The sequence below is a fragment of the Salvelinus alpinus genome, chromosome 14 (genome assembly GCF_045679555.1).
Source record: "Salvelinus alpinus chromosome 14, SLU_Salpinus.1, whole genome shotgun sequence".
NCBI classification, from domain to species: domain Eukaryota; kingdom Metazoa; phylum Chordata; class Actinopteri; order Salmoniformes; family Salmonidae; genus Salvelinus; species Salvelinus alpinus.
In genome coordinates, this window is record NC_092099.1 from 24,910,180 (window position 1) to 24,933,867 (window position 23,688).

The 23,688-nt window shown below is 43.1% G+C and overlaps 1 protein-coding gene across 1 annotated transcript; it reads right to left on the minus strand.

Moving 5' to 3' along the window:
- Positions 1-8,725: 8,725 nt before the first annotated feature.
- On the minus strand, positions 8,726-23,084 carry LOC139538634 (transmembrane protein 182-like). The gene is made up of 5 exons (XM_071340906.1): positions 22,566-23,084; positions 19,285-19,417; positions 17,075-17,173; positions 10,282-10,419; positions 8,726-10,067 (listed from the first exon to the last, which is right to left on the minus strand). Exons 1-5 carry the CDS (start codon positions 22,722-22,724, stop codon positions 9,841-9,843), a joined length of 756 nt encoding a protein of 251 aa, XP_071197007.1. The 5' UTR covers positions 22,725-23,084; the 3' UTR covers positions 8,726-9,840.
- Positions 23,085-23,688: the final 604 nt, after the last annotated feature.

Consider the following 23,688-nt stretch of genomic DNA (forward strand, 5'->3'; position numbering starts at 1 on the left):
AGCAGCAAAGGATTCTGATCAATTCCTCCATTCATGAGTGAAATTACCCTCCTGCTATCAGCCAAGGTGTGAACACCTTCATATCCAGCTACACATATAAACAGGAACTGTATACAAATCCTACTTCTAACAGAATGCATAATAATCTATACAAGGTTATTAGAACTCCAGATGAAAAAAGTATGGTTTGTTTCAATAGGAAAACGCTGCTCTCTAGTGGTTAGGATATGAACAGATAAGTGTGTTGTTGAGATCCCTGTTTCTTATTAACTCCACATTTTCAAGTTTGGATTTGATTCTGTCATTTTACAAAAACGTTTTTATTTGTTTAATTGGTCAGATTTACATGAACAATGATATCATACAGACCAAGCGGACTTATAAGAAGTTGACTGATCTGACTTTGAAATAAGTTATACAGGACCACAAGGCGAAGAAACAGTAAGGATAGAAATACATGTTTAAAGTTGACTGGAAAGCCTTCTCTCTGTTTGGCATTATGTGTGTACTTTGATTCAACTGACCTAAAAATAGCAAGATAGTTCTATAAAGGACAAGATCTCAGACACTTTATTCCACAGTTATTTTCAATTGGACAGGAACACATTAAAATAAAGGTCACTCAAGAAAACAGACAATTTTTTTACTTTTAAACTTGGACAAAACAGAGATGCTAGTTCTAAGTCCCAAGAAACAGAGAGATCTTCAGTTGGATCTGACAATTAGTCTTGATGGTTGTACAGTTATCTCAAATAAAACTGTGAAGGATCTCGGTGTTACTCTGGACCCTGATCTCTCTTTTGACGAACATATCAAGACTGTTTCAAGGACAGCTTTTTTCCATCTACGTAACATTGCACAAATCAGAAACTTTCTGTCAAAAAATTATGCAGAAAAGTTTATCCATGCTTTTGTCACTTCTAGATTACACTACTACAATGCTCTACTTTCCGGCTACCCGGATAAAGCACAAAATAAACTTCAGTTAGTGCTAAACACGGCTGCCAAAATCTGGACTAGAACCCCCCAAAATAATATTTGATCATATTACTCCAGTGTTAGCCTCTCTCCACTGACTCTAGTGGTTAGAGTGTTGGGCCAGTAACTGAAAGGTTGCTGGATCAAATCACCAAGATGACAAGGTAAAATCTGTTATTCTTCCCCTGAGCAAGGCAGTTAACACACTGTTCCCTGGGTGCTGAAGATGTGGATGTTGATTTAAGGCAGCCCCCTGCACCTCTCTGATTCAGAGGGGTTGGGTTAAATGTGGAAGACACATTTCAGTTGAATGAATTCTGTTGTACAACTGACTAGCTATCCCCCTTTCCCTTCCTGCTAGGGCTGATTTCAAGGAGAGGTGCGTCACTTGAGTGGGTTGAGTCACTGATGTGATCTTCCTGTCCGGGTTGGTGCCCCCTCTGGTTTGTGCCGTGGGGGAGATCTTTGTGGCCTATACTCAGCCTTGTCTCAGGGTAGTAAATTGGTGGTTTGAAGAAATCCCTCTAGTGGTGTGGGGGCTGTGCTTTGACAAAGTGGGTGAGGTTATATCCTGCCTGCTTTGCCCTGTCCGGTGGTATCGTTGGACGGGGCCACAGTGTCTCCCGACCCCTCCTGTCTCAGCTCCAATGCTGCAATAGTTTATGTGTCAGGGGGCTAGGATCAGTCTGTTATATCTGGAGTATTTCTCCTGTCTTATCCGGTGTTCTGTGTGAATTTATTAAGTATGCTCCCTTTAATTCTCTCTCTCTCTCCCTCACTCTCCCTCCCCTCCCGGAGAACCTGAGCCCTGAGACCTTGCCTCAGGACTACCTGGCCTGATGACTCCTTGCTGTCCACAGTCCACCTGGTCGTGCTGCTGCTCCAGTTTCAACTGTTCTGCCTGCGGCTATAGAACCTTGACCTGTTCACCAGACGTGCTACCTTGTCCCGGACCTGCTGTTTTCCACTCTTTCTCTCTAACGCACCTGCTGTCTCCAACTCTGAATGCTTGGCTATGAAAAGCAAACTGACATTTAGTCCTGAGGTGCTGACCTGTTGTACACTCTACAATCACTGTGATTATCATTATTACTTGACCCTGCTGGTCATCTATGAACGTTTGAACATCTTGGCCATGTACTGTTATAATCTCAACCCGGCACAGCCAGAAGAGGACTGGCCACCCCTCAGAGCCTGGTTCCTCTCTAGGATTCTTCCTAGGTTCCTGCCTTTCTAGGGAGTTTTTCCTAGCCACCGTGCTTCTACAGCTGCATTGCTTGCTGTTTGGGGTTTTAGGCTGGGTTTCTGTACAGCACTTTGTTACATCGGCTGATGTAAAAAGGGCTTTATAAATACATTTGCTTGATGATTGATTGAACTCCTAAACAGGCTTTATGTTGCAAATGTAATTAAGATAATACACTTATATAACATTTGTAGTACATATTACAAATAGCTGAAGCCAATTGCAAACATCAGATTATCACCAGATGATCTCTCACTAAACCATCAATAGGCCTGGGGGCACAGCACAGCTGATCTCAGTTGCAACTAGTGGTGTGTATATTTGTGGATGACAAGGGAAGGCAGGCTTACCCAAATATTTGACCAATAAAAAATGTATATGACAAGATCATTTATCTTTCGTCTCTTTGTGTTTTCATAATTTTCTGTAAATTTGGAAGTGGCTGAATCTCCCCGGGGGAATCTTCTGAGCGAGGGAAACAGTGCCCCTCCGTCTCAGTATGTGTAGCCCATGTATCTGATGCTCTCTGGACCAACAGAGTATGACATGTTGCCGGCGTAGCATTTGATTGATTCATGCCAGCAAGAATTTAGCACATTGATAAAATAATTAACCAATCAGCGTTGAGTTTAGCTCAACTGTGGGTTGTTCTGGTGCAGCAAAATGCCACCCAAGGTAAACCCTGTTTGGATTTGGTTTCACACCAATAGCCTTGTAGGCTCACATTAACTAGCTAGCTAATTTAGCTGGTTTATTGTTGCCCATACGATGAAGTTAAGCGAGCAAGCATTTTAGCTAGGTAGCCTATGACAACAAAAACTAAAGGTCTACTGTATGACATTTATATTTATGCACACACAAACACAGAACTCAGTATGGGCAGCCACATAATATCTAGCAAAATTGAGTGGACTAAATAGCTTTTGGTATCTTTAAATTTGTATATATATTGTTTTTTTTAAACTAGGCAAGTCAGTATTTACAATGACAGCTTAGGAACAGTGGGTTAACTGCCTTGTTCAGGTGCAGAATAACAGTTTTTTCCTTGGCAGCTCAGGGATTCGATCTAGCAACCTTGCGGTTACTGGGCCAACGCTCTAACCATTGAGCTACCTGCCACCCCATATATACACTGTATACAGTGCATTCAGAAAGTATTCAGACCTCTTGACTTTTTCCAAATTTTCTTACGTTACAGCTTATTCTAAAATCGATTTAAAAAAATGTTTCTCATCAATCTACACACAATACTACATAAACACATTTTTATTTTTTTATTTTAGCAAATATATTAAAAATAAAAAACAGAAATACCTTATTTACAGAAGTATTCAGACCTTTTGCTATGAGACTCGAAATTGAGCTCAGGCGCATCCTATTTCCATTGATCATCCTTGAGATCTTTCTACAACTTGATTGGAGTCCACCTGTGGTAAATTCAATTGATTTGAATATGATTTAGAAAGGCACACACCTGTCTATATAAGGTCCCACAGTCTACAGTGCATGTAAGAGCAAAAACCAAGCCATGAAGTCAAAGGAATTGTCTGTTGAGCTCTGAGACAGGATTGTGTTGAGGCACAGATCTGGGGAAGGGTACCAAAAAATATCTGCAGCATTGAAGGTCCCCAAGAACCGAGTGGCCTCCATCATTCTTAAATGAAAGGAGTTTGGAACCACCAAGACTCCTCTTAGAGCTGGCGGCCGGGGCCAAACTGAGCAATCGGGGGAGAAGGGCCTTGGTCAGGGAGGTGACCAAGAATCCAATGGTCACTCTAACAGAGCTCCAGAGATCCTCTGTGGAGATGGGAGAACCTTCCAGAAGGACAACCATCTCTACAGCACTCCACCAATCAGGCCTTTACGTTAGAGTGGCCAGACGGAAGCCACTCCTCAGTAAAATGCACATGGCAGACCGCTTGGAATTTGCCAAAAGGCACCTAAAAACTCTTTGGCCTGAATGCCAAGCGTCATGTCTGGAGGAAACCTGGCACCATCTCTACGGTAAAGCATGGTGGTGGCAGCATCATGCTGTAGCTGATATAACTGTTTGTTCCATCCAATATTTGCTTTGTGGACATCACCAGACAGATGATGCTTTCCGGTTTTGTGATGAAGAAAACGCTATGTGTAGTTGAATTTATTCCGCCACTGTGTGAATGTTGTCTTTTTGTTGTCATGGCCTTATTGTATATCACAGTGGCGTATGAACTAATGTGTAATAGAGCAAACAAGGCAATTATCACAACCTCAGTGATTTTACCGCTGCTACTGATTGCAACTCCACTAACACAGTGGATCTGGGCCGATTCCGCCTGAGAGTCGGGGCACTCGGCTGAGAGTCAGACTCAGCCGATGTCATGTGGCCTGTATTACTTATGCCTAGGATGCGGGGATTGAGCTCTGGCCAATTCCGGTGTGAGTTATCTGGCCCAAGTGTATTACTTAGGGCCTGGGCCGATTCCGGTGTGAGTTATCTGGCCCAAATGTTTTACTTGGGGCTCAGGACGATTGGGGCTACTCTCTGGCAGATGATTACACGGGCTGCTTTATATAATTAACATTATGTGATCAAAAAATAGTCCTGTTGAAGTAGTATTTTAGTGTTTTGATACTTTGTGCAAGGCAACTGATTAGCATGAAACACTTTGTGGATGGGGCCTCTCGAGTGGCGCAGCGTCTAAGACACTGCATTGCATTGCAAACTACGTTGCTACAGATGCTGGTTTGATACCCGTGTCGGCCGTGACAAGGAGACCGATGAGGCAACACACAATTGGCCCAGCGTCGTCCGGGTTAGGGGAGGGTTTGACCGGCCACAATGTGTTCTTGTCCCATCGCCCTGTAGCGACTCCTGTGGGTGGCCAGGTGCATGAACGCTGACACGGTCACCAGGTGTACTGTGTTTCCTCCGACACATTGGTGCGGCTGGCTTCCGGTTTAAGCGTGCATTGTGTCATGAAGCAGTGCAGCTTGGTGGGGTTGTGTTTCGGAGGACGCACGGCTCTCAACCTTCGCCTCTCCCGAGGCCGTACGGGAGTTGCAGCGATGGGACAAGACAATTGGATATGACGACAATTATGTAAAAAAAATTGTGCATGGGTATAATTTGTATGTATAAAATGTATAATAGTAATATTTAAAATGACTAAATAGGGTAATTTTGTTTACATTTATTTAAAATTGCATCGGGCCGGTTCTGGGGGGATTCTGGTAAGATGCTGGCAAAGTCGGCTGAATTCTGGTAGACGGAAGCGGCCCGATGTACTTAGGCGATTCAGGGCAGTCATACATTTTGATTCCGGGCCGAGTCCGACACCTGATTCCGGGCCGATTCCTCATTGCTAGCTGGGAACCAACATTAGCCAGCTATTTACCGCTCCCTAATGCAGATGTCGAAGATAGCTTTTAGTTTTATTGCAGCCAACATTTTTGCCCTCTGGTTGGTATTATTATCGGATCAATTAAGTCTTACTTTATAAGCGATAGGGCGATGTATCTATTTGACGTTCATTACATACAACTGAAAAAAGTATTTCCTTGTTTACCACAGCAAATCTATTGTGGCAGTTTACCCGACACTTTGTATGAGTTAAAAACTAATGGTGTAGCCTACTCATATTAATATATTTGTTTCCAATTCATGTAATCCATTAAATACAACTGTCTTTAAAAGAAAATTGTCTGATATGGTCATTCCTTATTATTTTTGTATTTCACCTTTATTTAACCAGGTAGACCAGTTGAGAACAAGTTCTCATTTACAACTGCGACCTGGCCAAGATAAAGCAAAGCAGTGCAACAAAAACAACACATGGGATAAACCAACGTACAGTCAATAACACAATAGAAAAATCTGTATACAGTGTGTGCAAATGAAGGAAGGAGGCAAGGCAATAAATAGGCCAATAGTGGCGAAGTACTTACAATTTAGAAATTTACACTGGAGTGATAGAAATACTGGTGTGCAAAAGAGCAGAAAAACAAAAACAAATATGGGGATGAGGTAGGTAGTTGGTTGGATGGGATATTTACAGATGGGCTGTGTACAGCTGCAGCGATCGGTAAGCTGCTCTGACAGCTGACGCTTAAAGTTAGTGAGGGAGATATAAGTCTCCAACTTCAGTGATTTTTGCAGTTTGTTCCAGTCATTGGCAGCAGAGAACAGGAAGGAAAGGCGGTGTTATCAAGATGGGGGTAAATAAAATGTCCCAGGACAGTCCATATTTGAAATGTGTAACTAAATCAGGTAAATCATTGAGTTAAGCCTATATAATCTATATTTTTTTATCAACTGAAAATGTAGTCTATAAAGTTATTTTGAATGGCTTATATTATTTTGTCATTCAAGGTGAAACGTTTGATCAAAAATATAGGCTACTACTTCGACATTATTTTGCTCAAATAAGTATTTTTACATTCATCAAAAGCATTACGGTTTCCTATGCTACTGATAGGTCGATATTTCACTGGGGGCGGGAGTAGAGAATCTAGACCAGCTGTCTGGTATCATAATCACTTGACACAGTAACAACGAGAGATCAACTCATCTAATGGTTCATCCTTGGGGTTTTATCGTTGCAATCAAGCTTAGTTTGCATTTCATCTCCTGTTAGTAGCGTTTTAAGAAATCCAGCGGTAACCTGTTCCGCCTGTTAGGTGAAATCGACGATCAGAAAATTAAATGTGTGATTTCAAACTCACTCAAAAACACAGTTCTTGATTTAAAGAACACATTTACACACACCATAAACATAAAGATATCCCCAGAAACTAGAAATAATAAAAACCTCTGAGCAACAACAATAACATGATTTAAAGAAATGGTAAGGAATGATGAGAGCCATTATAGACTGTGGCCTAAACATGGCTCTGACCTGGGGATGATAACCAGATGCCAGACAACCCTTCCTCTAAAGTAAGGCTATTATCCCTCTCTTTTTCCCCAGACAGAGGGCAGTTTCCCAGCCCTAGGGAGGTAGAGGAAGGGCTGATGAAGCTCCCCAAAATATTAAGCATGTTAGTGATAGGAGCCACGATGCACGACGCTGTCCCTGAATGTGGAGGCATAAAGAAACAACGTACCAGGATAGCTCCAATGATGGATGTAATGTAATTCACCAACAGGCTCAGCAGAATGAGCTGAATAGTACGGGACGCTCCTCTCTTCATCAGGTTCCCTCCCTCTTTCTCTCCCTGTCCCTCCTTCCCTCCATCCCCTATACCAAACCTGGCCACCACCCTCAGGATGGACACACAGTAGAAAAAGTAGATTGGTCAGTGATTGCGAAAAGACAGACGTTGACTATCATGCCGCCTATTAAGCCTATCACAACACAGAGGACGAGGAACATCAGCCAAGCCAGAGCCACACACACTGCCCTGTACCTCAGAGGCCTGTACTTCAGGTAGACCAGTGGGTGGACCATCGCCATCTAGCGCTCTACACAGATCAAGTCCTGGAGCAGAGGGCGACCGACGGTGACCAAGCCGAACGTGTAGCTGCTAAATTGGAAGATGGTCCTCTTTTGACGAAGAGGTAGTTGAAGACTGTAAATGGAGAGAGAAGGCAGAAGAAGAGCTCCGTGACAGCCAGGTTGAGGGCAAAGATCTCCTGGGTGACCTGGACCAGAGGCCCCCCAGTGACCATCCACAGGTATCAGGTGTTGGTGACACAACAGTCTTCCCATGGAAACTTGGTGGTGTGGTTCGTCATTCGTCATGGGAGGAGTTTCTAGAAATCCTGGTTGGATTCCAGATTTCCTGTTAATTCCCTCACATTTCAAGGAATCTTCCAACCAGTATCTCTGGAAAAGTTACCAGACATGTAAAACCCTACCTAGAAGTCACATTATGATGACTTGTAAAGTGATGTGTAATTCCTGTTGGAATCCAACCAGAACATCCAGCTGTTGGAATTGTTATTCACCTGCAATTTGCATTGTGAATGAGGTTAGAAACATTGTGAGACCACGTAAACCATTCCAGTAACAGGTGCAAAATTCTAACGCACTGATTGGATTAGTTTAGAAAACATAACATGATTTATCTTTGTGTAACATAACATTAATTTATCAATCTATCAACATACACTCAAAAACACACATATTAAAACATATTTTTCAATCAACCTGCAATAGATCATTTTGGGAAATATGATAATGATGGGCATGGTTTTGGTTCAAAGTAATGTGTATGAGTTTCAGAAAATGGATGATTGCGACAATGATGTCTCTGTCACTAACAAATACAGTCATGGGTGGTAACTCAAAAAAGGTAGTCTGGGAAATACTCAAATAAGGTTTTACACTAAGTAGTGTGTTAATTTAATACTAGTTCCAGTGTGTATATGGTCCCACTCTTTCAGTGTTGATTTAACACTGGAGAATTTGCTGTGAGTATGTTTGATCATGAGATCCTAAGATCCCAGCCCTTTTTTATTTGTATGTTCAAGTAATCAACAGACTTTCATTTAGAATAAAATGGCAACAAAAAAACACATTCATGAAACAAATGTTATCAATTTATTTATGTTTAAACTGCATGTAGTAATTTCATTACAGTGTCTACTATTTACAAAGCAAACAAATACTTTACTAAAACATTTTAACCAGAGCTACATATGTCCGCTCAATCAGAAATCATCTTTACATTTCTATCACGTAATATGTAACGCTTCAGCGATCCAGATTGAATAGAGCCCCTAATCTTGATTTCTATACCTTAATTCTAACTCTTCACACCGCATGCTTATATAATGGTAAGGCATTCACATTTCTCTCAAAATGTGTTAATAATTGAAAAAGGAATACACGTGTATTATATTTATAAAGTGGTAATCAAATCTATAGAGAGTGACTTGTTCACCCTTCATTTATGTTAAAGCACACCTCAACACACTCAGCAAATGACAGGAGCAGCCTTCTAAAACCATTTGACTAAAAATACAAATACAAAGACAAAGAATTCAACAAACAAAACATCCTATACCATAGTCATTCCCAACTCGCTGCTATGGCAACATGTGACATGTGACCGCCGACAACCTGTATAAGCAAATCACCAACAGCCGCCACCACAGTTCAACCAACCAATCCTGTGTCTCTCAGTACTGTAGGTGTCAGGTGAAGAGCATGTAGTGATGGGGGACTGAGGCGTTGGCTGTGTCTCAAATGGTACCCTATTCCCTATAGAGGCTCTGGTGAAAGTAGTGCACTAATATGATGGTATAGGGTGTCATGTTGGGTGGAACTCTGTCAAACACTTGCAGTGACTGAAACATGTCATTGTAACCTGTCAAATCAGTGACACCACGGAGTTCAAAGAAGTCCCATTCCATTTATGGATGATTGACAGAACACAGAGATTTCCGACACATTCTTGAAGTTACAGAGCAGGGTTGGGGTCAATTCCTTTTCAATGAAGTCAATTCAGGAAGTAAACTGAAATTCAAATTCCAATTTACCTCAATGCTTAGCTATGAGACATTTTTTAAATTGGAATTTCATTTGACTTCTTCAATTAAACAAATTAAACAACCGTTGCAGCGTTCCGGAAGCCTCACTGCCCCGCCCTCTACCATGGGCATCATCACACTCTTGCCACAGCGACACCAATCAGTGGTACTGCATCTGTACGGACCGACCAATGAGGAGGAAAAGGAGTCCTGCCAGCAGGCAGAAGGAGATGCCGACAGGGGCGAAGAAGAAGGATAGGCCGTAGTGGATGGTGAGGTCAAAGGTGGGACAAACAGAGGAGCGCTGGTGGTCAACGTAGACCTGCACCACATCCAGCACCTCCACCCACAGCACATACATCACCACCACACCGAGAAGGAACAGAGCTGTGGGGAGGAGGGAGGGAGGGATAGGTGGAGTAAGAGAGAGAGAGACAGCGGTAGACTGTATCAGATTGGCTGCAGCAGATATTTGTATTAGTGATGGTATTCATGAGCTCTTCATCTTCATACATCCCTTCAACAGAGATAAACTGTTGTGCTCAAGCCTATCTTAAATGTTGTATCCTAAAAATTATGATGATATAGGCCAATAACTCACCAGATGTCAGGAAGAGCACACCCCCAGCCTTATATAGACGGTGACTGGCAAATGGGGCGGCGCAGATGATGAAGAACCCACCTAAAACGACGGCAGCCACCCCAATTAGCATGAAGATACTCCAGAAGCCTCTGTAGACTGGACAATAGGAATGTCAATCATTGTTAGAACCATGGCAACCAGTGAGCAACAGAATTATACTTTGATTTGAATACTCATACACAAGCATATGTGAACACTCACAATCTCACAATATATATAGAGAGAGAGAGAGAAAGAGAGAGAGAGAGAGAGAGAGAGAGAGAGAGAGAGAGAGAGAGAGAGAGAGAGAGAGAGAGAGAGAGAGAGAGAGAGAGAGAGAGAGAGAGAGAGAGAGAGAGAGAGAGAGAGAGAGAGAGAGAGAGAGAGAGAGAGAGAGAGAGAGAGAGAGAGAGAGAGAGAGAGAGAGAGAGAGAGAGAGAGAGAGAGAGTTCCGGAGTTCCAAATTAAGCAGCAACAGCTGAAAAGATGAGCTCCTAAAAATATTGAATTTTACATGGTTTTTAGAGGAAAGTATATCGAAAAAAAGCAAAAGAAAACTGCAAGACTGATTAGGAGACCAAACAAGCAGCAAACAAAGAAGAAAGGCCTTCGAAAAAAGTAAAATTATACAATTTTCTTAGCTAGCTAAGTTGTTTACCTGTTGCTAGGCAGTTGCTAGGGACTCTCCTGAAAGAAGCTAGCTAGCTAACAAGGAGAGAGAGAGAGAGAGAGGTCATGATCAGATGATCAGATGAGCTCCTGCATTTTTCAGCATTTTCTTTAAAAAAGATAGATTTAGAGTTAGTTAAACTTGGATTTTTTGTGGAACTGAGAGAGATACAGCTTCAACTGTATTCAACTGTAACTGACTTGATACAGCTTCAACTAGCACTGACGTGTCAAGTGAGAGGTGTCAAAGACCATTAGCCCAACAATGGCAGGAGAGTCGAATAGTCTACCCCAACCAAATGGAGAGGCCTTAGAAGCTCCCTCCTGCTGTTCAGAGGTAATTAAAATACAGTACCCTGTGAGTGTAAAGAATGATAAGGCAAGAAAAGAGCACAAAATGAAGCTCCTTATGGAAAATCAAGAGACACTTTTTGCTGACTATTACAAAAATGGGAACATCAGCAACCTTATCTTCCACACAAACCATCCCCTGGCATGGCACAGTGCTATATTAGCACACTACCCCTCTGTTAAGAGAGGGGGGGTTAACGAGGGGTGGAAACTCAGGATACTTGACAACGAGGACTCTGAGTCAGCTAACATAAATCTATATAAGTCTGGAACAGTATTGGTACAGGGCAACCCCAAACAGTTTCAGCTGGACTTTCACCTAATCAAAGAATTAGCCCAGCAGGAGAAGCTCTCCCTTGATAAAGATACCCCCACCCCAAGCGGGTCAGACCAGACCTCTTCATCATATAACCCCACAGACGAGCAACCCTCAGCAGACAGTCAACCTCCCAGTACAGAGCACTTCTCCCTCATTGAAATGAAGGATAAATTCACCCAGCTGGAGGTAAGGCAGGTGGAGCTGGAACAGCAGGTGATTACACTCCAGTCAGCACAGACCCAGACAACAGTCCAGCACAACAACCCCTTAACCAGACCAGGAGAGCTGGAGGTGGAGAGAGACATATCTGCACTCTGGACAGTGGTGAGACAACTTCAACAGGAGAAAGAGCAGAAGCAGGAGCAGAACAAAGCACTAGAGGAGAGGATCAGACTGCTGGAGGAGAGGGAGAGGGGGATGGAGGAGAGGATCAGACTGCTGGAGGAGAGGTTGAGGGGGATGGCATGTGACAGAGAACAACCCACTAGGGAGGTGGCCATCCCCACAGAGATGCCAGCAGAACAGCCCACCTCAGCACCGGACAAAAGTCTCGACACCACAGCAGAACAGTCCACACCAGACCCTGACCATAGAGTCAACATCACAGCAGAACAGACAAAAGAAAAAACCCAAGCCCAGCAGCTCTCACCCCCCCTGAGCACCCCCCCTGTCAGCCACCCTGATAGCCCTCCTGACAACCCCCCCACACCCACTGAGAACAAACACAAGACACAGATTGTTCTCCTTATGGACTCAAATGGGAAATATATAGAAGAAAAAAAACTTTTTCCCAAACACAGTGTGTCTAAACTCTGGTGTCCAAACACCCAGCGCGCCCTAGACCTTCTGTCTGAGGACAAACTAGGCTCACCTAGCCACATAATAATACACACAGGCACAAACGACCTGAGAGCAAAGCAGGAAAGGGTGGCCACAGCACTGAAGGGAGTGATTGAAAAAGCTTCTTCTACTTTCCCCAATGCACAAGTGGTTATCTCCACCCTGCTACCACGAAAAGACTTCCACCCTGCTACAATACAGCGGGTAAACGCAAGCATTTCCCGTGACTGTGCCTCAAAACCAAATGTTTTCCTGGCCCACCACTCCACCCTGGACTTGAACAGCCTCTATGACCAGGTCCACCTCTATAAGGCAGCAGTGCCCACCTTTGTCCGGACTCTAAAGGACATCGCTCTCAAACGCAGCCCCAACACTTCACACAGGAGCAACAGATCAATAGACACCCCACCCAGACCAGCGAGACACCCTCCAAGACCTGCAGGACCCCCCCGTGGACCTACACATAGAGGACCCACGCCAAGAGGACTTACATCCAGACCACAGCACCCCCAGACACATCCACACCCCCACCCCAACCAATCAACACCCCCCCACATCAACCATGCCCACACCCCATTTAGGCCCCCTCAGATCAGACCTATGCCACTCCTGCCCACCCCATGCACCCCACCCCCGCAAAGAGAGCATCAACATGGAAGTCACACATACGCCCAGGTAGTGAGCGGGCAAACAGGCCCAACCCCCACTCTTACACTCGCCCAAGCCAACGGCATGTACCAGATGCTCAGCAGGCTCTGCTCACACTTACTGGCCTGAGGCCAAACCACACGGCCAACAACATTGGACACTTTATGGAACAAAAAGCCTTCACTATATCATCCTGGAATATCCAAGGCCTGAGGTCATCTGCCTTTGGCCTAAAGAGCAGGAACACGGACTTCACCAAAGAAATCGGTAATGCAGACATTGTCATCCTGCAAGAAACATGGTATAGCGGAGACGGACCCACTGGTTGCCCTCTAGGTTACAGAGAGCTGGTAGTCCCATCCACCAAACTACCAGGTGTGAAACAGGGAAGGGACTCAGGGGGAATGCTAATTTGGTATAGAGCAGACCTAACTCACTCCATTAAATTAATCAAAACAGGAACATTTTACATTTGGCTAGAAATTCAAAAGGAAATTATCTTAACAGAGAAAAATGTCCTCCTGTGTGCTACCTATATCCCCCCACTAGAATCCCCATACTTTAATAAAGACAGCTTCTCCATCCTGGAGGGGGAAATCAATCATTTCCAGGCCCAGGGACATGTATTAGTCTGTGGCGACCTAAATGCCAGAACTGGACAAGAACCTGACACCCTCAGCACACAGGGGGACAAACACCTGCCTGCAGGTGACAGCATTCCCTCCCCCATATGCCCCCCTAGGCACAACTATGACAACATAACCAACAAAAACGGGTCACAACTCCTGCAGCTCTGTCGCACGCTGGGTATGTACATAGTCAATGGTAGGCTTCGAGGGGACTCCTATGGTAGGTTCACCTATAGCTCATCTCTTGGCAGTAGCACTGTAGACTACTTTATCACTGACCTCAACCCAGAGTCTCTCAGAGCGTTCACAGTCAGCCCACTGACACCCCTATCAGACCACAGCAAAATCACAGTCTACTTGAACAGAGCAATACTCAATCATGAGGCATCAAAGCCAAAGGAACTGAGTAACATTAAGAAATGCTATAGATGGAAGGAATGCAGTTTGGAAACCTACCAAAAAACAATTAGGCAACAGCAAATTCAATCCCTTTTAGACAACTTCCTGGGTAAAATGTTCCACTGCAATAGTGAAGGTGTAAACTTGGCAGTAGAAAATCTTAACAGTATATTTGACCTCTCAGCTTCCCTATCAAATCTAAAAATCTCAAATAGAAAACCGAAGAAAATGAACAACAATGACAAATGGTTTGATAAAGAATGCAAAAATCTAAGAAATAAATTGAGGAACCTGTCCAACCAAAAACATAGAGACCCGGAAAACCTGAGTCTACGCCTTCACTATGGCGAATCACTAAAACAATACAGAAATACACTACGGAAAAAGAAGGAACAGCACGTCAGAAATCAGCTCAATGTAATTGAAGACTCCATAGACTCTAACCAATTCTGGGAAAATTGGAAAACACTAAACAAACAACAACACGAAGAATTATCTATCCAAAATGGAGATGTATGGGTAAACCACTTCTCCAATCTTTTTGGCTCTATAACAAAGAATAAACAACAAAAACATATACATGATCAAATACAAATCCTAGAATCAACTATTAAAGACTACCAGAACCCATTGGATTCTCCAATTACCTTGAATGAGTTACAGGACAAAATAAAAACCCTCAAACCCAAAAAGGCCTGTGGTGTTGATGGTATCCTTAATGAAATGATCAAATATACAGACAACAAATTCCAATTGGCTATACTAAAACTCTTTAACATCGTCCTTAGCTCTGGCATCTTCCCCAATATTTGGAACCAAGGACTGATCACCCCAATCCACAAAAGTGGAGACAAATTTGACCCCAATAACTACCGTGGAATATGCGTCAACAGTAACCTTGGGAAAATACTCTGCATTATCATTAACAGCAGACTCGTACATTTCCTCAATGAAAACAATGTACTGAGCAAATGTCAAATTGGCTTTTTACCAAATTACCGTACAACAGACCATGTATTCACCCTACACACCCTAATTGACAACCAAACAAACCAAAACAAAGGCAAAGTCTTCTCATGCTTTGTTGATTTCAAAAAAGCCTTCGACTCAATTTGGCATGAGGGTCTGCTATACAAATTGATGGAAAGTGGTGTTGGGGGTAAAACATACGACATTATAAAATCCATGTACACAAACAACAAGTGTGCGGTTAAAATTGGCAAAAAACACACACATTTCTTCACACAGGGTCGTGGGGTGAGACAGGGATGCAGCTTAAGCCCCACCCTCTTCAACATATATATCAACGAATTGGCGCGGGCACTAGAACAGTCTGCAGCACCCGGTCTCACCCTACTAGAATCCGAAGTCAAATGTCTACTGTTTGCTGATGATCTGGTGCTTCTGTCACCAACCAAGGAGGGCCTACAGCAGCACCTAGATCTTCTGCACAGATTCTGTCAGACCTGGGCCCTGACAGTAAATCTCAGTAAGACCAAAATAATGGTGTTCCAAAAAAGGTCCAGTCACCAGGACCACAAATTCCATCTAGACACCGTTGCCCTAGAGCACACAAAAAACTATACATACCTCGGCCTAAACATCAGCACCACAGGTAACTTCCACAAAGCTGTGAACGATCTGAGAGACAAGGCAAGAAGGGCCTTCTATGCCATCAAAAGGAACATAAATTTCAACATACCAATTAGGATCTGGCTAAAAATACTTGAATCAGTCATAGAGCCCATTGCCCTTTATGGTTGTGAGGTCTGGGGTCCGCTCACCAACCAAGATTTCACAAAATGGGACAAACACCAAATTGAGACTCTGCATGCAGAATTCTGCAAAAATATCCTCCGTGTACAACGTAGAACACCAAATAATGCATGCAGAGCAGAATTAGGCCGATACCCACTAATTATCAAAATCCAGAAAAGAGCCGTTAAATTCTACAACCACCTAAAAGGAAGCGATTCCCAAACCTTCCATAACAAAGCCATCACCTACAGAGAGATGAACCTGGAGAAGAGTCCCCTAAGCAAGCTGGTCCTAGGGCTCTGTTCACAAACACAAACACACCCCACAGAGCCCCAGGACAACAGCACAATTAGACCCAACCAAATCATGAGAAAACAAAAAGATAATTACTTGACACATTGGAAAGAATTAACAAAAAAACAGAGCAAACTAGAATGCTATTTGGCCCTAAACAGAGAGTACACAGTGGCAGAATACCTGACCACTGTGACTGACCCAAACTTAAGGAAAGCTTTGACTATGTACAGACTCAGTGAGCATAGCCTTGCTATTGAGAAAGGCCGCCGTAGGCAGACATGGCTCTCAAGAGAAGACAGGCTATGTGCACACTGCCCACAAAATGAGGTGGAAACTGAGCTGCACTTCCTAACCTCCTGCCCAATGTATGACCATATTAGAGAGACATATTTCCCTCAGATTACACAGATCCACAAAGAATTCGAAAACAAATCCAATTTTGATAAACTCCCATATCTACTGGGTGAAATTCCACAGTGTGCCATCACAGCAGCAAGATTTGTGACCTGTTGCCACAAGAAAAGGGCAACCAGTGAAGAACAAACACCACTGTAAATACAACCCATATTTATGTTTATTTATTTTAACTTGTGTGCTTTAACCATTTGTACATTGTTACAACACTGCATATATATAATATGACATTTGTAATGTCTTTATTGTTTTGAAACTTCTGTATGTGTAATGTTTACTGTTCATTTTTATTGTTTATTTGACTTTTGTATATTACCTACCTCACTTGCTTTGGCAATGTTAACACATGTTTCCCATGCCAATAAAGCCCCTTGAATTGAATTGAATTGAATTGAGAGAGAGAGAGAGAGAGAGAGAGAGAGAGAGAGAGAGAGAGAGAGAGACTTACTGATTGCGGAGTCATATGCGGTGGCGTTGTGAGTCTGTTGAGACACAGGAAAGGGGAAGAGGTAGGCGTGTGTGCAGACTTTAGAGTGGGGCTGATTGGCTAGGGAGAGACAAACAGGCCCATTGTTAGATACATTAAATCATATCACATTATAGAACTAATAAACAAAGCAATGGGTTGTGGCACTGGCATTAGCAAATATCCTCTCCCCATCAAGGGCCCTTATATTATAAAGACAGCATATACTAGTAGGATCAATACAGAGACTAAGCTGGCATAGTCTTCAGGTTTTATTGAATGCATTAAATTTGATAATTGAATTAAATGTAATCTAATTTGTACTCTTAATACTTTCTTTTTTATCTATTTATCTATTTATCTTCCTCCTCTCTCCCTCTCTCCTCTGCCCTGTGGAATTCAGCAGACCCTCGCCAGGTCGTTCCCTGAGCTTTAGGGTGTTTGTGACAATGACCCTCCCTGGATGTTCCCTATTAGAGATTTTCAACACATCTCATCAGATGAAAAAGGACTTGAATAACATCACATGATACAGCCTTTCCATAGAGTCACATGACATAACATCTCATGATAGGAGTCTCATACTACGTCAAAGCATCAGAAGTCACATTCGATAAACAAGTGATTCACCTTAATGACTTTCATGAACTGTTTGCATTGTTCTATTGTCCCTGTACTGGCCCAAATGTAGATGAAAGAAAGTAATGGGATAGAGTGAAAGAGAGTGAGAGTAGAGAATGGAGAGGTAGGGTCTAAAGCTTCAGTCATATGTGTTTCCCAATATCCAAACATGCATATAAACACATGCATTGTACATGCCTACTTTAAAAGCATTGGGGCTTTTTTCGTTTTCACACTTTGTCCGAGTATACAAACCAGCATATTGTGCATGGCCAAAACCCCAGTGTTATACTTAATACAAGTACACAGGAAATTGGCCAGTGTTACCTAGTGTTGATTTTTCTGTGTAACATTTCTAGTGTTGATTCAGGAGTTGAATTAACTCTCTAAGAGTGAATAACCGGTGTTGAATGTGAGAGTGTGATTGTGTCAATATTACTCTGCGGAGAGTAAAACGTTCCCGTCAAAACCACGTCCATTATCATATTTCCCAGCATGCTCTACTGCAGGTAGATTTTTAGGATTGTTTTTAATATCTGTGTTTGTGTACATTAATTGTTTGATTAATCTTATGCCACACAAAGATGAATAACATACATTTTTCTAAACTAATCCAATCAGTTAGTTAAATTTATTGCACCAGGTTACAAAAATGGTTGTTCCAGTTAAAATGGTGTTGGTAGTCTCTTTTATTAATGTTCCTAACCCTGACAGTCATTCTGCATGCAGCTTGCAGGGGAATAAAAATTCCAACTGTTGGCTGCTTTGGCTGAATTCCAATATGAATTACATGCCAGCATAATTTGACTTGCAGACCGCATGAGGCCTGTAAACCATGAGGTTCCTAACATCACTGTGATATGGTAAAACTTGATCATCAAAGTAAGGCCTTGTAATATATGTAATGCATTTTCAAAAACAGTTTAATTAGTGATAACATTCACCTACAGTCAAAACTCACTCGGTGAAGTCCAAAGGACTGAAGATGAATGAATTCAATAACCATGTCTCTGTTACAAACAAATGTAGTCATGGGTGGTAACTCTACAATTCCCTTGAAAAGGCAAGGCACACTTAGAAATTATATTGGAGGCATGTCTTAGTGGGCGACGTTGCTTTCAATTAGTTATTTTTGGCCAACCGTAAGTGGAAGTGTTGTATCAGTTTTAGTGGTCTATGGTTATGTTATTTAAAGTATGAGTGTGTCTGTTTTCAGCAATGTAGTCTTTTGAAATGGTTACATAAGCACATGTAGCAATCAAAACATGTTAATGTTATTGTAATGTCCTTAACCCAACACTGAGTGACCTCATCAAGAGATAGACTTCTTGCTGTAATGGTTAAAAATACTATATGAGGTGTTATTGCTTTCCCCATTGGTGTAAACTATATACACTTGCTAGTATTAAAAATAGCATATGAGGTGTTATTGCGTCACATTGAAAGTGTTAATTCATGCTTGAAAGTGTTAATTCACAGTGTTAATTTAATATTTTAAAAGTGTGGACCCATGTAGACACTTGCTCAGTGTTAAATTTAACAGAATTTGCAGAATATGTTATCTGACTTACTGATCCAGAACTTCAAGAGGGTGTCATCGTCCAGGTTTCCCCCGAAGGAGCACCTCCAGAAGAAGCCCTCGTGGTAGAAGGTGGTGTCTGGGGGGAACCCCATACCGGGTTCCACCAGAATCATGTCACCACGCTCAGGGAAGATAATAATAGTAACACATTAGTAGAACACTCCATCATAAGTCCTTCATATTACAGCCATAACAATGACGTAATAACATGTCATAAAAACTCTTAGTCGTCTTCACATTTTGCCTGGTATTTTCTTTTCTAGCATTAGCCATAATGTCATGTATTATGTCGTACCTTGCCAGCTGGTTCACATAAATGTTGTCATAGTATATGGTGCTAGTGCTACAACTGCTGACTGTAAGGTCAAGGGTCACGCTGAGGGAGCACCTTTAGCTTCCTGTGGGGTTGTGGGAAGTGTGTTGAGTCAGAACCGAGAGTCCTTTCTAGCTAGAACAGCTGCTTTCATTCCCCTTTTCTCTCCTATTCCCAATGTCTCTCTTTTGCTCTCCCTCTGCTTCTCAGTGCCCACTGCTCTCTCTCTCTCTCTCTCTCTCTCTCTCTCTCTCTCTCTCTCTCTCTCTCTCTCTCTCTCTCTCTCTCTCTCTCTCTCTCTCTCTCTCTCTCTCTCTCTCTCTCTCTCTCTCTCTCTCTCTCTCGCTCTCTAGGACATAACACTGAGGATATGTCTATGTGCAATATGTCTATATGTCTATTGTCTTTAACAATACTACAACATGGGTACATACAGTGTACGTGGTTTGATAGTATGGATATCATGCAGACATTCCTTTGTCATTGCTCATTGTGAGGACCTGGATCTGCTGTAGTGGGTGATATTTGATATTCAACTACATATCACTGTGGTGTTGTAAATACTGACGTTTGTATTTCTATCACTCAGGAATCCAACGTGTCTCATTTGCTGGATGGTTGCAGAGCAACTGCATTAAACAGTGTCTGGTTTCACTAGAAGCCCCTAGGGAGGCATGTACACTGTAGTGGGGCACGACTTTCGCTAGGGACGGGGTGGACATGTCCCCCCACACATTCTGAAATTGCATTTTTGTCCCCCCCAGTTTTATCAATATTGTTGTTGTTTTTTAAACTGCGACTGTGTGCTTTAGGCCTCTGACGCCTTCAACAGACTGACAGCGTCATTGCATCAATGCTGCATAATAAATTCTGCAGTCAAACTTTTCATTATGTAATCGAAAATTGTGAGCAACAAAAGTTCAACATTCACCTTTCGCTACTATTTCTGCCAGGTCTACTCATACAATTTGATGCACACATTGGATAAATCGAACGTATGCACCACACAGAACACAGAACACACTGCAGCTTCCTCTGCAACACAATGCTGCAAGGCAAATGCAGCGTTCCATGGGAAATTAATGTACTTCTGGTGTACCAAAACGCAATGACACTGTCGGTGTAATCGAGGCTGTTTGACCAGGCAACCAATGGTTTTCTAAAGCCAATGAGGCATGTTGAATTAGTTTTCTTCCTATGAATTTAGCTCTAGTATTTGAACGGTTTGAACAGTGACAAAACCACACATAATGACTGGGGGAAATTAATTGATCTTCTGCTCTAAGAAAGATGAAATACACAATGATGCTGGTGATCTTCCTTCTGCTTTCCTGAACCTGTCAATACCTCTCTGATGCATTTCAATCATTCAAGCATTCTCATTCAGACTTAAATTTGGCATTACCTGATTTGACATATTTTACTCTCATTTCTAAGGCCAGATTAAAAAGTATCATCAAATAATTCGTTTCGGATACCCCCAAGTGTCCTAAAATAGAAAATAAAATAGTGTGATGGTCCATGTTATCACTATTTTAAAACAAATATGTCTTAATAGGGCAGTAATATAATACAGGAAATGCTTTTCAGAGGAATTGACTGTAGGCTACTTCAGCATTGTAAAGGGCTGCCCCAACCCCACCCACCCACCTCTGGCTCATATTGTAAAGGGCTGCCCCAACCCCACCCACCCACCTCTGGCTCATATTGTAAAGGGCTGCCCCACCCCCCACCCACCCACCTCTGGCTCAATACCTCAATACCTCTCTGATGCATTTCAATCATTCAAGCATTCTCATTCAGACTTAAATTTGGCATTACCTGATTTGACATATTTTACTCTCATTTCTAAGGCCAGATTAAAAAGTATCATCAAATAATTCGTTTCGGATACCCCCAAGTGTCCTAAAATAGAAAATAAAATAGTGTGATGGTCCATGTTATCACTATTTTAAAACAAATATGTCTTAATAGGGCAGTAATATAATACAGGAAATGCTTTTCAGAGGAATTGACTGTAGGCTACTTCAGCATTGTAAAGGGCTGCCCCAACCCCACCCACCCACCTCTGGCTCATATTGTAAAGGGCTGCCCCAACCCCACCCACCCACCTCTGGCTCATATTGTAAAGGGCTGCCCCACCCCCCACCCACCCACCTCTGGCTCATATTGTAAAGGGCTGCCCCACCCCCCACCCACCCACCTCTGGCTCATATTGTAAAGGGCTGCCCCCCCACCCCCCCCACCCCACCCCACCCACCTCTGGCTCATATTGTAAAGGGCTGCCCCACCCCCCACCCACCCACCTCTGGCTCATATTGTAAAGGTCTGCCCCCCCCCTCCCACACACACACATTTTTGTTCTAGCCCAGCACCAACACAGCTAATGCAACTAATTATATAAACAGCAAGGCTTTGTTTAGTGGAACCAGGTTTGACCTTGACCACGACACCACTACCTCTAAGGAGACTCCAACCAGAAAAGGAACAACTTTCCTTGACTTCTATGGTCTATAATCAGTCTCTGACCAGCTGATCCTCCCAGACTACCCAAACCCACCCTAACCCTAACCTCCAACCCCTAACCCTTAATTCAGCAAATAGAGACAAAACAATAGTCTTACCCAATGTTACCCCCAATCTTACACCAATGGCTTCCTTTTTCGTCTCCTTTGTTTGTATTTTATGACCACTGATATAAAAAGAAAAGAGGACCAGGAAAAGGAACATCCCAAAGAGGCTACACCAAACCTTTCCTAACTTTCACCTGCTGTTTCCACCTGCTGTAGTGCTGGTTGTTTCAATGAAAAGTTATTACTTTGTCATTATTACATGATTATTACATAGATAATAATTAGTGGACTATAGTATATACTAGGTAAATATTGGACTAAAATATTTGAAGTATAACAACAGAAAATCCCATGACGGTAATCAGGAAACTCCATGTTCCTTACCTCTATGGTAACACCCCCAGGTCCTATGGTTCTGTTAGTTTCTTCGTCGCATGTCTCAGAGGCCAGGAGCCAGTAATCTGTCCCGAAGGAGAGGAGGACAAACATGGCCGCCAGAGCCCCGAACAGCCCCGCGAAGAACAGAGCCACACTCAGCTTCATGGTGCAGGACAGGCCAGACACACAGTGCCACTGTATGGAGACCCTTGGCCCAATCAGCTAGCCCTGTATGTGCGTGTGTGTTCCTCTGAGAAGTCAAGCACACTCTTTTCCCGCAGTCGGAGTGTGTCTGTCAATGCTGGGTCCACTAACACACTTCTATAGCTATGTGTGTATATTCCCAGTGTCCCAATATATTCCAAGCTGAGATTCTTTCTCCAAGATGGAATTCACTATGCTGTGTATTGGTCTTATCCTGGCTCTTCTCTGTTTGTCTCTTTGTCTCTTTGTGGGCTGCTGAGAACGGGAATGGGCTGGGCTGGGCTGGACTGGACTGGGCAGGAGGAGATAGTCAGGGAACTCACAGGGGCGTGGATCCCTCTCCCTGTGCTATTTTGGGGGGCTGATTGAAGGTGCCTGCTGCCCACACTCTCCCGACGGTCACAGGAGTGGTCTGGGGTTAGGTGGGGGGGTGAGGGGTCCAACACAGAAATATGTACCAGCAACTGGACACCCCCCACATGCACAAGAAAATCAAAGAGGGAGGGGGTAAGCAGTGAGACTGAAACATTGCCTCCCCCAAGTTAAAGCCCATCACACACACACACACACACACACACACACACACACACACACACACACACACACACACACACACACACACACACACACACACACACACACACACACACACACACACACACACACACACACACACACACACACACACACACACACTCACAACCCCGAGCCAGCACCCCATGGTGGGATGTGGCGATAGTAGGTGGTGGGTATTGAAAACAGGACGCGTCACTTCCATGGGATCCACAGTTGTCATCTGACTCCATGACAGCAGAGACAGAGATGATGTGAGGCCAGACTCTCTTATCTTCTCTGAGATCTGGCTGATAGAACGGCCAGGGCCTCCAACGTTTTATTACTCCACTGGCATCTGTACAGTTTAATT